Raw genomic sequence first — 17,680 nt, 5'->3', positions numbered from 1 at the left:
GGAGAGGAAGTAGAATGGCCCTTAGGTGGGCCTTTCAACACCTCTGTCCACTTAGCATTCAAATCTTCCAGCTAAAACGTCCAATGAGATATTCTTCAGTGCTTTTAATGTGAGCAGTGTGATAGATTTAAAGGGCAGACTATTCCTAGTTCTATTAGACCATCTCATGGTTTGGTGTTGATATCCAAGGCTGATCAGCCCTGATTGGCCATGTAGACCACAGAGCAGAAGTTCCAAAAAGAAAGGTGAAGCTCAAAAGAGGTTCCCTTATATAGGTCATACTTGACCCTAATAAAATCAACAATTAGCCTTCAAGGATTTGTGGATCTGAGTGAGGATGCTGGGTCTCAATTTGCAGTGAGTCAGGCTGACTTGGAGGGCTCTACAAACAGAGACCTCTATTTTGAAGAGTCACCATATGAAGGAATAATGAGAGAAAGTTCTCTACTCATTTGAATTGAGGATTCCAGGAATGGCATGCTAGTTTTCTTTCTCCAGTACACTCATCTAATTCCATAAGCAAATTTAGTATTTTGTGTGTGTGTGTGTGTGTGTGTGTGTGTGTGTGTGTGGGGGGCAGGGGGAGGGGAAGGAGGGAGAAGGAGAGAGAGACTTTAGTCTGCACTGAAAAATGCTAAGTACTACAAGACAGCATGCATACTATTCTAGCAATCAAAGCTTTCTAAAGTTCCACCCATAACAAGGCATGCCTATGTACCCATAAGCAGGTAATAGTTATCTTTTATATACACAACAGCTGGAGTGATTCCCCCGATGCTTATTACCATGCATACACAGACGTCCTTCATATTTCCTTTCAGCTCCTGAGTTCTTTTTAAAATAGCCACAGAAGTTGTAGGTTGACACATTTTCAATGATTTGAGTCTCCCTGCTTTTTTAAGCTACGGGTCATGGTTAACTGATAATCACGGACTGTTACTTATAAGTACAAACAACTGTTTCCTGCCAACACCTGTACCAATTAATTACTGGCTTACAGTATGCATGTTAAAACGAAAACAGGAAACCCTTCAAATGGGCGTTAAGGGTTGCTGTAATATAGCTTCTGTTATAACTTCACTTCCTTTTTATTTTGGACACATTTTAAGCTGGTATATTCCATTACTTATTCTAATATTTTAAGAGTAGTTTTTGCAGGACAGAGCCACCTTATGATTATTTTGAGTTTAAAAATATTTTTAAGAAGCTGACATTCTTTTAAAAATATGATAAAAAGTTACTTTACATATTGCTTAAAATTTTTGTTATTGTAGTGATAAAACTAAATTCATATATAGTTACCCAGATAAGTCTAACACTGTTTTAATTATGCTTAAAGGTACGAAATGTGTAACTTTTGGTGTATAATAATAATTGAAACTGGATTTTGCTGGTCTACAGTGCCTGCTAGGAGTGTCCATTAGTTTTCTGATATATAGTTGCATATGTCAAGTCCTCCAATTTCACACTTTAACAATGTGAACAAAGCAACTTTGAATGGAATTTACCCTTATAACTATCATTGGTTTTTAATGAACTCCTGATTGCTCTTTACAGTCCACTAGGAACTTTAAATCCACTTGAAAAGCAATCCCAAAAGAATAAATGCTACATTTCCTGCAGTATGGTTTTTCTCTATATCAAAAACACTCTTACTAAGACGGGTCAACTACAATATGCCATTCTGCACACTGCAAGATGTCTTTTTTTCTACCTCATCTGATATCCAAAGTTTTATTTTGACTATTGAGAGAGACTGGACTGTCATAAACTGGGGACGATCTATTCCTCTATTATCTGTGACTGTACTCCTGGAATTCACTATATAGCATCACTAACTGGAACCAGAAGAGAATCATGAAAAACAATGTCCACTGAGAATTCACACTCCATGAGCGCAAGAAGCTACAGGAATAAAATAATTTTGTATACAAATTTGCCAAAATAGAAATTCTGAACTGTAACCAGACGGTTCCTGTCTGTCACTATATTCTGTTGATTCAGAGATCAAAAGGGGATATTAACATTTAGATGAAACTTTGAATTTGGGCCATTTAGCCTGCTAAGTTGCTTTATCATTTCTGATAAAGTGTCACAACCTTTTTCACAGTATTTCACACTACTACATTGGATTCACGTTTGTTATGAAATTAGACCAATTCTTAATTAACAATTCCCAAACTATTAAAAATGTTAGTCATATCTATTTGTCAAAGGCAACATATTTTGTATGGTATCCATGAAATACACTCAATTTTAGTAGTTTTTAAAAGTATACACTAACTAGCTATAGTATGATGCAGTAGCTGTGTGTACCTGGTGTATAAGTAAAACGTTGAGATTGGCTTTTTTTCCTCTTCCCATTGCAAAGATAAAACTGCACCTGGACTGCAGCTGTAATCGTTTTGTTATGGTATGGAGGAACTTCAAGAACAATGTTAGCCTAAATGAAAGTTAAAACAAGACAGCATTACATTTACAATGCAAATCTAATACATGTCTTAAAGAATACTGCATGAATACTGACTGCAATGCTAACTCAAATGGGGATTTTTAGCTGGATGAAGCTATTGCTTCATGCATCTTCTAAATGGTAAAGCAGAAACAGAACGAAATATAATTTAAAACCTGTGATGCAAGAGATATTTTTGCATATTCTAGGGATTGTTTTTATTTAAAAATACACTTGTGAAGTACTGATTTATCTTCATGAGCATATGAATACCATAATAGCAGACACTAATCTCATAGGAAGGAATCTAATGCAATGAAAATTACTTCTCACTTTAACCGTTATTTTAAATTTCCCCTTCTAGTTTTTCAAAGAAGTTTATTATTTCATTTTCTTGGGAAGCAGCAACCTAAATGACTGCTTTATAACTATTATGACAATTTAGAAAGTCTCCAAATGAAGTAAGTAAACTGCAAAGCTTGTTCATATATCCTATTAATATACTTTATAGTGGAAGTCTAAATAAAAAAAAAAAGACAAGGAAAATCAATTTCTTATTTAAAAAAAACAAAACAAAACACAGCTTTCTAAAGAAAGAAAAATAAGTTTCTCACCCCATGACATTTTTCCCTAATTATTTTCCCTTCTACTTCCCACTGAGGTCGTCCATCTGTTGAGAGAAATTAAGTTTACAAGAAATTCAAGTGAAAAAGCATTTTCTGAAATACTTTGACTGAAAGTGAATGCAATTCAAAATATAACATTTCATGGACGAGGATATTGCAGAGTTATTGTAAAAAGATTCTAGAATTCTTAAATGTTCCTACTGTTGGAAACATCCAAGGCTCTTTATATACTTTAATGTAATCTGACCAAAGTTTTCTTTCCAAACAAATCTGCATCACTTAGGATTCTGCATAAATTATATTGTGAGTTGACACCACAGTCAAAGAGTGTGTAAAAGTTCTTTTACACTGATATTCTTTAAATAGAAGGAGAACATTCAGGTTTTCCACTAGGATTTTAAAGTATCAAGTATATTAAAATAAATTTTAAAAAGTCACGTCCTTAACTGATGTATTTAGCGTAATATAACATCAACTGAATATTTGAACTATGCTACTTAAATTATATGGATTAATTAAAATCTGTTTAAATATATTTATAAAAATACACTGATGAAAAAAGCATTGTGATACTTGTTTAAATGTAAATGCTCCCATATTTTTATGTATTTATTTATATTATATATAAATAAATAAATTAAAATGTATATTTCTAATTCCAGAAGCAAGAATGTGTACACACAAAGCTGAATGGTTGCTTTTAAGTTTGTCATGTTGCACGAACCACCATAGAACAAATACCAATATGTAATTAAAAACAATAGTGCATAAGAGCTATCAACATCACTAATGAGTTAGAGTGCCTTCACTTAAACCATTAGCATTACAGAGCTAGTGAATTTTCAACTGTGTCAAACAAAATTAGGCCAAAAAAAGTCTTATTTCTTACATTTCAGATAAAAGGTATGACCACTTTTTCCAGTACATATGCAAGTAAGTTACTTCAACCATGGAAGTAGTGTCATTGACTACCACGGTTTTGCTTGCATAAATCAAGCTATTCACATCCAGATGTTTGCAAAATCAGACTCCTAACTATCAGTCATGTATTATAGTTTCAGACAAGTTTATACAGATCAGCTTTAGTGCCTAAATACCCGAGAAGCTTTTTGGGGGGGAATTTAATCGTGAAACTTTTTATTTTAAAAACAGATTTGTCTTTTTTGAAAGAATAGAATTTTTGTCCAATAAATTGAGAAAATAAAAAGTTGCTGCAAATAAGGAATCTGAGATGGCCCTTCAGAATTATTTTTACTGTTGCTATTAAAGCTATTTTAATTTAGGGGGTGAAGCCTTCTAAGAGTAACACAAGTTTATCTTTCAAGTACAAAATGTTTGTCCTCCAAGACGTACCACATGTTTAAAATCCATCTGTTTTCAAGGCTATTTAATAAAGTCCCAGTGGAAGAGAGAATCATTGGAGAAGAATAATATTCCTCTCAGTGTCTGGGAAAATCATGTGCAACATCAACCTGGAATGTATAAAGAAAAAATAGACTTTCAACGTAGGCCTGGTCTACACTGGCTGTGGATTTTGACGGCAGTCGACGAGAGATACGCAAGCTACGTACAGCAACTTGCATCTCTCACATCAACTTCCTACTGTCTACTCAGTGTGGCATCTCCATTGTGCTGCGCCGACGGGAAATGCCCTTCTGTTGACGCAGCGCTACACTTCTTGCTGGGGTGGATTTACAGAGTCGACTTTCGGGTTTGATTGAGCAAGTCTTCACTGCCGCTCAATCAAACCTGCAAAAACTGATCCTGCACTGCCGGCGGTGCTGCCCACAGTGTAGACATAGCCTTAGAGAGGAACAAGCAGGTTTTAGACCACTGAGATCATGTGCAAACCATACTGCTGTTCTAAGACGTGATAGAACAAAGAATGGCACAGCAAACATCTCGTGATAAATTTTATAGATTTCTGACAGCCTACACAGAAACAGTAAAAAATTATAGCATACTACAGAATACCAGCAAAAATAGTTTGAATCATCAAGGATCTATGTGATAATACCAAATGTGTAGCCAAAGACAATATCATCAGCAGCCAACCATCTTCAGTGATGACTGGACTAAGGCAAGGGTATATTATGTCCTGACTATTGTTTGCCCTAGTCATTGACTATGTCACAAGGGAAATAAACACAGAATGCAACCAAAGAATTTTATGGACAAATGATTAAGCACAATTGGATGACCTTGTTTTTGCCGATGACATTGTCCTGCCTAGTTCAACAAATTACTTAATGGAAGAAAAGACCCAGCTTTTTAGCGGATCCAGCAAAACAAGCTGGTTTGGTCATCAACAAGAGGAAGACAAAATATATGGCTATCAATGTCCCAAAAGCATCCATTAGAGAGAAACACTAGAAGTAGTAAGTCATTTTATCTATCTAGGAGTAGTATGTGCAATGATGGTGATAGCATGCTAAATGTCAAGCAACAAATATCAAAAGCAGCAAGCAACTTTCAGTAACTTAAAAATATTTGGAAAAATAGCATGACTGGTACTGGATTATGCCCAGAGACTTTGGCATAATCCAGTACCCAGGCACGGGTACTGGGCTGTGGGCAGTGGTGGACTGGTGAAAACGGAACCTCAAAGTCTCTTATTTTTTAAGAACTACCGTAAACACTAAAACTACAGTAAAAACATCAAAAACTATTTAAATTCTAAAAACTGTTTTGGGTTATTTTTTAAATGTGTCAGAGAGAAATGAGATAACAGCAGCAGTTCTGACCTGGACCATCGGAGGTGAGAAAGAACTGAGGGTGTGGTCAGTCTGCCCTGGCTTTTATCACCTTTGATGAAACCATGAGGCAAAGCAAGGGCACATGCCTCGGACCAATGCACAGTACTCTTCAATTCTCCAGCTTTGCTGCATGCATAAACCCTCAGTGGAACACAGTAAGGACCATCACTCAAAGAAGAGCAAAGATTGTAGGCCAAAGGACTGGGGAACTTTATCCTGGGAAGCAGAGACTCTAAACACAACCTGGGGATCCTGGAGAGTAATCAGCTGAACATGAGTTCCTAATGCATGATGCTGCGTCCAGAAGAGCTAATGAAATCCTTGGATGTATGAACAGGGGGATATCTGTATGAGTAGACAGGTTATATTCCCTCTGTATTTGGCATTGGTACAACTGCTACTGGAATATTATGTTCAGTTTTGGGGGCCACAATTCAAGAAAGAACATTGATAAATTGGAGAGGGTTCAGAGAAGAGCCACAAGAATGATTACAGGATTCAAAACGTCCCTTATAGTGACTGAGCTGTTTGAGCCTATCTAATTAACTTAGCAAAGAGAAGGCTGTGTGGTAGCTTGAGCATAGACTGAGTACCCACAAAGGGAACAAAAAATTGATAATGGGCTCTACAGTTAAATAAAGGTATAACATGATTCAATGGCTGGAAGTTGAAGCTAGAAAAGTTCAGACCGCAAATAAAATGGACATTTTTAATAATGAATGTAATTACCCATTGGAACAATTTAGCAGGGCTTGTGGTGGATTCCTCCCTCCAGGGCAATTTTAAAATCAAGATTAGATTTTTTTTTAAAAAGATTGATTCCTGTTTTAACTAGATCCTATTTCGGAAAATTCTTGTCTCCTGCATAACACAGGGCATAGATGATCACAGTGGTCCCATCTGTCCTTATCTATGAACCATAGTCTTAACTTTGCACTCCTATGAATGTTAGTTTTCCAATACCCACCATACCAAACTCTGCACTCAAAACACTATTAGTTGGGGATTTCTGATGTAGTAACTTCGTGCTGGGAGGGGGTTTTATGATGACAGAAGAATGGCATCCCTGTTGGGCAGAATTAAGATTGTGGTGTAGCTCATTGTAGTAGTGAAATGTTGTGGGTGGATTAGTAAAGGATATATATTTAGTGTCATATTCCTTGCTTCTGTGGTCCTATGTCAGTATGTTGTGTGTGTAGCAGCTTTGACTGTCACAAAGGAGATTTGTTAATATGTAGACGAGGTGAAAATTAATTAAGATAATCAACCACTGATGCCAACTTCTTGGTTAGGATAGTAATTATAAAAGGCATTTTTAGACATCAGCTTTTGAAGAGAAACTACCAATATTTAGTGATGGCTCTATTTCAATGTCGTATCTTGCAAAATGCAAACATTATGCCTGAGACATTCAAATTTATCTTTTAGTTAGACCTATATAGACACATTGCAAGGTTCAGATAAAAAATAATGACAGTCTGTCCAACAAAGCAAAGTTTTAGATGATGGGTGGGGGGAAATTTTATTATTATTCTGGAAATTAGGAAGTATTGATCACCATCAGATGTGCAACTGTTAACCTAAAATGATTATTTAATATATGCTAGCATTGTCATTTCATTATTCCCCAAATTAGTTTATCCTCTATTTTTAAATTAAAATTGGTAAAAGGTGATCTATATATAATAATATGAAACTGCTGGACAAGAAAGAGACATTCCTGTCAGGTCTTAATATTGAAGCAACAGCAAAGCTGGATATTTACTGGAAATTAATGACATGCAGGGTGAAATTGACTACCCAAGGCCGTTGAAACTTAACTAGTGATTTGCCAAAAAGCACCCTACAAATCTGTTGATATTAAAATACTTTCAGTCATCAGTTTGGTTCTGTGTATGACACCAGAGATTTGAGTCACATACTTTATTTTACAGGCCATTTAGAGAAAATATAAGCGCTGTACACCAATTAGATTTTTATCTTTCCCCAGTCAATCCTTTGAAGACAAGGCCCAAAATCCATGCTGGCGGAAAGGTAGAATTTAGTGTATGTTCTTATGCCCTGATTGATTGTGAAATTCACAAAACAGTTTTGGTTGAGCTGCCAAGAAACATCTGATTCTAGCTGTATATTAAGTGAAGAATGAGGATCTAACAGCCCAAGAAGCCATCCAGAATGCCCAAGAAAGGGAAATTTGCATTCATTCAGATATAAAAAAGACAAAATCAAGTTTTCACATTTGTTCATCCACAATCTGAAGGTTTATATTAAGAGGAAAGGGTATCATACCATCTTGTCAAAGTCTGTTTATGGTTGTGGAGAGGAACAGTCCAACGGCATGTGATAACCATGCCCCAGATTCCAGCTAACATAAGATGGAGCCATCTGCATGTGTCTAAGGGGTGGAGTGTTTTGTCTGACAGACATTTTGCCCATGTCAGTAAACGTACTCAAACTCAGTTTTAGCATACTGACATCAGTGTGAAACATCTCCCATGTACGGGACTGGAGGAACGTGTGACCTATTGGCTCCTCTCTACTGAGGGATGTGTTTTCAAAGTCTCTATTAGTATTACTGGGAAAATGCCAAGACATCTCTGAATTCTTAAAAGGGATTATTATATTCTATGGGAGCCAAGCAATCAAAGGTAAAAACCACAATTATTGTATTTACTTGTAAAATTATTTAAAGATTCATCTTTCAATACATTCTTTGAAGCCTTAATTTCAATGTAGTATTTTTCAGACTGCATGTTAGTAAAATTCATTTAATATTAATATTTTAATCTTTAAAATGCTGATTTAAATAATCATTTACCTTTTCAGTTCATAAATTAAAATCTAACAAAAAAGCCTATTATAGGTACACAATATTAAATATGCAATTTAAACACTCTACCCATGCCTCAATATGATTTCTATAACCTACTCAAATATTCTTTATCTGGGAACAAATATGAGGTAATGTTAAACTCAAATTTCATTTCCACCTTAATATTTGGATATGGAAGCTGGAAATCCAGCTTAAAGTACAGATCCAGAGTTCCAAAAGTCTTTGAAAGTGAATTTCTCAAGAAAATATTAGATATTAAATGGAATGGATTTATAACAAATGCCGATATCCAGAGTTTAACAACTCTTCTACAGGTAACCAAAAAGATGGATTCAGAAAACCGCTGGCATCACAGAAGGAGATGATGGTGGTGCTCCCCTCATTACTTATAGTCCACTGATTAAGGCACTTATCCAAGAATATGGGAGACCTGGGTTCAAATCCCCCATTACCTGATGTGGAACAGGGATTTCAATTTTGGGTCTCCCACACTGCAGAAGAGCACCTTAGCTGCTGGACTAGGAGATATTCTGGTGTTGGTCTTTCAATCTCTCCTGTTGACGCTGTTCCACTGTGTGCTCATTGGAGCAAGGACTTGAACTCTGGTCTCCCATATCCTGGATGAGTGCCCTAACCACCAGGCTATACAGAAATTCTCACTTTTTCCTTGGTCCAGTGACTATTCAGTCATTCTGAATTTTTATGTGGGTATCAAACACAGCAAGAGTGGAGAGAAATATTTTTAAAATAAGAAAATGAGTTTGTAAAATCACAAACAGTTTTGGGACTCAGGAACAGATGTAGTATTTGAAGCTTTTTAGTTGATGAGATTTCAAGTTGTCAGTGTCCCTGTAAAAATGTAAATATATACTGTATGCACTGTGTAAAGTGCAATTGATTTGAAGAAAAAAATTAAACATTTTAAAAAGAGAAGAGGTGTTCCTTTTTTATGTTCTAGCACGAGTGTTTTTTGGGGGGGAGGGTGGGGCGAGAGAGAGAAGTAGGTGGGGAAGGTACAGCAACACCTGTTCCCTAATATTAAGGCAAGTTCTCCAGAACTGTTGAATCTCTGTTCAAATTAAAGAGCCCAAATTAAAGAGCCCAGGATAAAGCCCAAACCAAAGGAGGAGAGAAAAGATTTGCAAAACTAAATAAGTTTCCTAAAAAGCTGCAATAATTATGCCTAAAACACAACTGATTCTTTAGTTTTAAACTGCAGCTTTCACTTGAAGGTAGTTACTTCAATATTATACAGCTGAATATACTATTCGGCCAAATCTAGAGAATGCTTATCCAACCCTATAGGAAGTAAAGCCTCCAAATTTCCCACTACCAAACTTAATATTAAGCCCTGGTCTGCACTTACCTGGAAATTTGGCAGCAGTCGATGGGAGTCACGCAAGCTATGCAAAGTTGTTTGTGTAACTCTCACTGACTGCTGTGCTTCCCTTCTGCGCGCCGCCTTCATTGCACTGTGCCGACGGGAAGTGCGTTCCCATCGATGCAGCGCTACGCCACTTGAGGAGGTGGATTACCAGCGTCAACTGACTGCTCAATCGATCCAGGTAAATTAATCTGACAGCAGCAACTTTGCCGCCGTCAGTACAGACATACCCTAAGAATCTGCTAGCTACTGTAGGTTCATTTTATACTACTGCAGTGTTTCTCAATTAAATTTGGCCACGGAACCCTTTTGAACTCCATAAATAATTGCGGAATCCCCCAAACTCTTAGCAGTCTTCAAATGTTGAAATAAGCAAAGGTCAGCATTTCTCACTTAAATTACACTTACACTGGATACCCTCCGCCGGAAAATCCGAGACATTTTCCCTTTTTTGGTGGCGCGGAGAACAGCTGCTTGCGGAACCCTAACAGTGTTCCCGCGGAACCCTGGGGTTCCGCGGAACACCAATTGAGAAACACTGTACTACTGTATTATATATTGTATGAGAGCAATTTGAAATTGTTATTTTTTCTAAAATGCATGAACACAGTAGTTTTATGAAGAAAAATAGTAAACGCCTTTAATGAAAAGTACATTAAACTAAAGAATATATGAAATCTATGCACACTGAAAAGATTTTGCTAATAATAAAAAGACAAGAATTTTGGCCCTTCAGTTCTCATCTTTATTACTCTGTACGCCAGTTAAGATATAAGAGTTGAAACCTTCTGAAAGAGAATCAACAGGATATGTACATGTATGATAAATGCAAGACCAAATTTTTAGGCACTCATACATTTGCTTGATTCCTTATGCATGCAAATATCCAATATAAATGCACAAATTGGGTATGTATATCAGCAGGTGGTTTCTTCAGCACCTAGCTCATTTCATATTGCAAATATCTGATTTTCGCACACATCAGGCATTATATTTACCTATGCAACTTATACACAAGCAAATATATGCATGCAAATACACATGCTTAACTTTAACAGGTAAGATGTGTGAACCAGATTTTTAAAGATCTATTGATGCCTTAAGTATACTTTGGGGAAAAGTATTTTATGTAGACACGATTCTTGATTACTTAGGATTTTTAATTTTTTAATCCTCTGCCTCTGAACTGTTAGATATATTTATACGAACACAAAATTGTCTGTTTAGAAATTTTTCATGATGTTTATTCCTGTAGCTGAGGCCTCACCTGACTTGAGTAATTAACACATGGAGGGAGGCTTCATTTCTTGGAGGATAAAATAAGGGCAGTAAACAGATTTTTAGGCTGAAAACAGAACATTTGTACTAAATAAGATAAGTAAACAGATCAGGAGGCTAAAAAGACCATGTCTGAGCCAGCTAAAATAAGAAGGAGAACACCCAAGGACCCATTTACTAAAAAAGGACATAAGATAGGAATATAGAGATGAGGTAAAGACTAGGTTAAGATGCACAACACATGGACAGAACATGCTTTGCAGGGAACAGTTCCTGCAAAGTAGAAGGTGTGGTGCAATGTACAGTCAATGTAATGTCCAAACGTATATAAAGCATGAGATTTTCTGTGCAAATCTGGATGTGTGGTAGGCCCTATACCCACCCCTTATGCTTGAGTCTGATCAACTCAGTGTAGATTGCTGTATGCCAAATCAAGGAACCTGAGTGACAAAATCTGGAGTTGACCTGACTTTTTTGGATCCTAGAAAACTGGACAAGGTATTCTGGATAAGCAGAGTAGAAAAGTACTTCAACGGAATCCCAACAATTCGTCACCTAAAATCAGGCTATCACAGCTAATTCCTAAGCAACAATTAAGTCAAAGGCAACACTCAAATGGGGAACAAATAACCAGAACAGATGTGAAATAGTTCCCTGTTATATTTCATACAAACTTTTTTCTAGTAAAACACAAAAGAAGGAGAATGCATAATATATACAATGTAGAGAAAATACTGCTTACACAGCTCCAAATTTTCAATGAGGGATCAACTGGTTTGTAATCATCTTCCTGAGACAACAATTGTACTATTTTCATTTATAGCAGCTAATCAACAGAACATATATCACTGATCAAACTGAAGTTTGAGATTACAACTTGCAAAGGTTATAATGCATCTATTGCTGAAACATTCATAATTCTTTTCAAAATTAAAAAAAAGTAACTTACCCTGTCCTTTTTCAAGAAATATAATTTTTGATTCTGGAAGAAAATTAGATCCAGTCATAACCATTTCATGGCCTCCATTTACTGAACAACTGTTGATGCTGTATTTTTCTATCTGAGGAAGTTCCTGAGCAGATCGCTGAGCTTTTTTTTTTTTTTTTTTTAAAAAAGGGGTTGAAAAAAGGAAAAAATATTTAACTACTTTCATATTTTGAGTCAAACAAATTAATAAATGAGTTATAAAGGCTGATACAGTAAGCAATCATGAAACCCCACAACAACAGGTTAACTGCATACAATGGATTCATGTTTCAGTTTAGTGATCTCTGTTTAAAGCATTTCTGAATTATTTTAAGGTCAAAATAATTATTAGCAGAAACTATTTAAGAGTCTTTATGTGACCCATTTTGATATTCCCTCACCTGTAGTTTACAAATGAATACCCCAAAAGAACTTGAACTGTTGAAGTAGAAAAACTGCTACTCAGTCTTTACTAAAGGTGTAGAATCTGCCAACTCAAACCATTTATTAGCATTTTTTAAGATATGTAAAATGTAATACGTTATCATTTATATAAGACCAAAATGAACAGAGATGCTCTTATGTAGAAACATGACTGTACTAAAACACTTTTCATATAAAAAGCAACAAATTCTGCTCTTCCCAAATTTCCACTTATTTTAAAAGTATTTTCTGCTTTAACACAATTTAACGTATTGAAAAGTTTTTAAGTAAATTTCAATATTTTAAATTTACATTTAAATCTACAGTGTTCCAACTACTCTAAGTATCTTCCATTAGCAATATATGGGGTATTTACTGTAAAACCTCAAAATAAGTTTCAAAAATAATTTCACAGCCATAAAATCCCATTGGATTCTTCTGCCTAAAATTCTACTGGCACATGAAAGCAACTGCATCTGTAATGAAGAGATTTTAAACATGTGCAAGAGACTAATTGCTACAAAACTTACAGCATTCAACAGGTATGGAAGCAGTCTGTAGAGACAACACTTTTCCACTAGGCTGTGGGATATGAACACGAAACACAAGTCGCACTCTGGTATTCTTTCTTCCAATATCTGTCTCTCCTTTACGGAGCTCTATATCTGAATTGCGGAGTTTCAAAATACCTGCACAATCAATACTGGGGAGAAAAGGGGAGGAGACGGGTTAGAAGGATGGAGGAAAAGAAGTCAGATATTATTAAATGATCAAACACACATCCTATGGGCCTCAGTTTAACTCCTTTGCTAAACCAGAACTAAAAATTACTTAATTTTGTTCTATGCCATTAATTTGGATAGCTTCTATGACAACTAGGGATGTAAAAGCCTAGCTGTTTAAATGGTAATCAGCTGATTATGTTTAAACTGGGGGGAAAGCCTAGCTAAGGAGTGGGAAGGGGGTTAGGGGAGATGTGGAGGCGAGCCAGGGGGATGGGAGGCATGGGGCCAAGCATGGGGGAAAAGGGGATGGGGCACAGGAGGGGAAATGCGGAGCCTGAGAGAGCGGGGGGTAAGCTCAGGTAGCAGTGAGAGCTGCCCATGGCTCTGCAGCGAGGCAGCTCTCACTTGGCAGTGAGGAGCAGAGCCCAGCACAGCTCCCCCCCACGTTTAACTATTCTATTTTTAGAACGTTTGCACAGATTTTTTAAAACAAATTTTTACATTCCTAACTATGACATTAAACTACGGCAAAAAGAAAATTATGGATTTCAGCAGGCATGTTATATTCTGGGAACTTATACCCTCTGTCCTTTTGGCTTTCTAAAGATAAAAGATCAATTATTTGTATTACAGTAGCACCTTCCTGATGACAATTTTGAAAAAAAGTCACTCAGAAGTGAAAGCCATGTCCAATTCTGCCTGGGAAACTGTCAAATGGCCAAACCTGCAACCAACCAGCCTAACAAATTCTTTCTGATATTCCAAAATGGCACTTTATTGTTTATTTGTGACAATGATTATGTAGTCAACTATACAATAGGGTGTGAGATATGGCATAGCATTGTTATGGGTCAACAAATACAGAAGACTAATTTTCCATTTTATGGAAAAAGTCAAGTAAAGTTATTTACAGGCTTTAATGTGTGTAAGTATATATGATGAACTCGACAGATGTAAGAAACAACAACAACTTATGGTGCTCACTTGGCTTCTAAGTAGCCTGGTGTAGCATTTAAGTTGTGCTAATAGATTTCCCCTTTGTTCACAAAAATAATATTCATCACTCCATTTCATATTTTTCACATAGGCCTGAAGAAGTTAGCATAATAATCCAACTACAGGTAGCAAAAAGCAACTTAAAAAAAAAAAAAACCTTGCTGGCAGAAAAAACAAAACAAAAACAAAACAAAACTGGACACTACATAAAGCAGACAATTACAAATCAAAGCAATTAAGGCTATGTCAAGTTACCTTAAAAAAATATCAACACCATTTTCACCCTTGTACTGCTTTGAAAGGAATACACAAATGATTAACTTGCTAGTTTGGGAGAAATTCTGCTACACACCTGGCTGACATATTATTTTCAGGGAGAAGTGGAATTTCCAGTACTTTTGTGCTGGCAATTATTATCTCTTGGCTAGCAGTAGCAACTGTTTTCCCAGTGATTCGGTGCACCTGGTAGAATGCATGAGGTCGTAAGTAGCGATCATCTGCTGTTCCAATGAACATCTGTAGGTTTACTGGCTTCTCACTGTAGCCTAGGAGCTAATAAAAAATAGATACAATTCTGAAGCATTAACTGGATTTTATGATGTTTGTATTATTGACTCTAAATACATTTTTATTTGTATATAACAGAATTACAGAAGGAAAAATATTAAGAAATTAATATTTAATCACAGATCTTAATTTTTTTCAGCCTCTGATGTGAGACAAATGATTCTACAAGCAGCAAACTAACTGATGTGTAGATTGCTTGTCCTCCAGGACAGATTAAGAGAACAAAACTTACAAAGAAATTTGTTAGGGCTTGTCTACATTGAGACACTCCGGAAAATTAATCAAAATTAACCAAAGGTGTGAATTTAAAGTGGATTATTTAAATCACATTAAATTCCAACGCGGACATTCTTATTCAGAAAAAAAGCAGCCTTAATTCACTTTCAAAACGAAATAAGATAAACCAAGTTAAGGCCACTTCAATTCTGAAGTGTGTAACTAATCCACTAATCCTGTGTGTAACTAATCCACTTTAAAGTCACACTTTTGGTTAATATGAATTAATTTTCCTGAGTGTCCCAATGTAGACAAGCTCCTAAAATGAATGGAAGGTGTTAAAGCTCCTTAATTCATTTGGAATTTTCTTCAAAAAACAAGAAAAATGATGCTTTTTGGAATTTCCTCATTTTAATAGTTTATTAGTGAATTTCTACTATTTTTTAATTTTGAAAGCAAATAGATTTCTCCACATTTGTGAATTGGTGTCGAAATTATCTTATTTCTATAGCAGAAAATGCAAAAGTAAACAAGTTTAAAATGTAACTTCTAAACCAGACACACGCTGTTCTTAACATTTCATTTTTTAAAAATTGATTCATATTATAAAGAAGTTTATTTTCATTAATTTATCTAATTCTGCAACATGTAGTAAGTAAACATTTATAAAAGATTAAACTATGTAGGGAAGTTGACAATTGCATGTTTTGAATCACAGAAAATATTTAAAGTAGTAAATTTTTCCTGTATACCTTCCTATTTGCAATTGCAATGACAACTAGTAATTTTAAATTTAAAAGCAATTTTTGTTGCATATGGTTGCCAGATTTTGGGGGAAAAAAGTGGCTTTTCCAAAAATTTAATTTATTCCTTTACGTTAGTGATAAGCAAAACCTGTGTTCTATGAAAATGTATCCACAAGGATTAACCCCATCCTTTTGTTGTAATGCCCGAAAAAATTAGGAACCCAATTCAAAGAGCTAGCCATATTAAAAAAAAAAAAAAAAAAAAAAAAAAAAAAAATTGATTCCAAACTGAAACAAAACTTAAATTAAGAAGGTGACCATAAAATCTGGAGAAATTATAGCATTGTACCACCTCAAAAAATTTTAATCCTTATGACAGTGGTTCTTCCCCCCACCCACCATACAACAAAAAAATCATCCACCCATTGGGCTAGAACCGACCTTGCATTTAGCAATATGGGAGAAACGGAATGATCATGACCTAGCACCTATACACAAATTCCCTGGGATTTACAGTTCCCAAATTGAAATGAGGTTATATTACACTTTGTGTCTCAGAGTACTTACTAATCACAGTTTCCACAATTATGAGGCCTGGCAGCTTTCTGGTTATTCATATTGACATAAAATATGGTGCCTGGAGGTCTTCCATGTTTACAGCATTGACATATAAGAAGACAGTCTGTCTGATTTTATAAACCTATGAGCTTTTGTATGAAGAATTCAATGGGTTTCTTTCTTGTAATGGGAGCATATATGCCTGAAAATCCTCTGCCAACTACTTCAACCTTTGAAGAAGTATAGTAGTTGGTAAGCATTCTGGTGTGCATTTTAGTAGGAGTCCATCAGAGGGGAAGTTAGGCTTTGTACACAAAAGAGGGAAGAAAGGGACGCTGGCTGTTCCCTTGCTGTGTGGAACAGTTCTGGGGGCGTGTACTGTAAACTGAATTTCCCTTTGTGGGGAAAACAAAGCAAGAGGCAATTTCAGGCAGGTGTGTCAGGTACACAAAACTGCTGGGTAGCAGGCTGCAGGAAAATGGTAAATTCCACAGGAGGAAAAGCTGAATTCTGGCATATTGGATAAATTCCATGGAATTGCAGAGTCTACAGGGCATTGACTAAAAAGAAAAGAGTGATTTGCACCTCTTACAACTACTGCTTCAGGATGTCTGAAGATTCAGATAAGCTTTACTGCACTGGCTTATACTCTGTTCATTTGCACAATGTCTCCCCACAATTTTAAGGGCCAGAAACATCTTTTTAAAGCAAGAAGGTGGGGGAAAATCAGGGAATTTACTTAGAAACTTTTTGCATACTTCAGGCAAACTAGCTGCTTACATGCAAAATCTGCTTTTCTATTTTCCTGTTTCTCAAAGATCCTCTTCTCCAGAGCTACTCTCCTACTTACAACAATGATACACAGACTGGAGGAAAGCAGGGGTAAGGTTTGGGGATAGGGAAGAATATCTTGTAGCACAAAGTACTAATTTACTTATGCTATGGCTATACTAGAGAGCAGAGCAGCTGCACTGACACAGCTGTACTACTGTAAACTCTCTAGTGTAGCTGCTCTAAGATGACTGGAGAGAGTTCTCCCATAGATTTAATTAATCCACCCCGCCGACACAGTGCTGTCCACACTGACGTTTAGGTTGGTGTAACTTATGTCTCTCAGGGGGGTAACTTACTCACATCTGAGTGACAAATTATA

The 17,680-nt window shown here is 36.0% G+C and overlaps 1 protein-coding gene across 3 annotated transcripts in view; it reads right to left on the bottom strand.

The window, feature by feature from the left end:
- NFATC3 (nuclear factor of activated T cells 3) overlaps positions 1 to 17,680 on the bottom strand; it is a 164,378-nt gene that overhangs the window by 53,522 nt on the left and 93,176 nt on the right. For all 3 annotated transcript variants that reach the window (XM_067551521.1, XM_067551529.1, XM_067551533.1), the window contains 5 exons: positions 14,793 to 14,992; positions 13,250 to 13,422; positions 12,279 to 12,419; positions 3,067 to 3,122; positions 2,317 to 2,443 (listed from right to left, as the gene is read on the bottom strand). In XM_067551521.1, coding sequence (XP_067407622.1) covers positions 2,317 to 2,443; positions 3,067 to 3,122; positions 12,279 to 12,419; positions 13,250 to 13,422; positions 14,793 to 14,992 — 697 coding nt within the window. The remainder of the gene's footprint in view (positions 1 to 2,316; positions 2,444 to 3,066; positions 3,123 to 12,278; positions 12,420 to 13,249; positions 13,423 to 14,792; positions 14,993 to 17,680) is intronic.

This window comes from Emydura macquarii, unplaced genomic scaffold (assembly GCF_026122565.2).
Source record: "Emydura macquarii macquarii isolate MOO-44397 ecotype Brisbane River unplaced genomic scaffold, CSIRO-AGI_Emac_v2 contig_295, whole genome shotgun sequence".
In the NCBI taxonomy this organism is placed as follows: Eukaryota; Metazoa; Chordata; order Testudines; family Chelidae; genus Emydura; species Emydura macquarii.
This window is presented reverse-complemented; position numbering and strand designations above follow the sequence as displayed.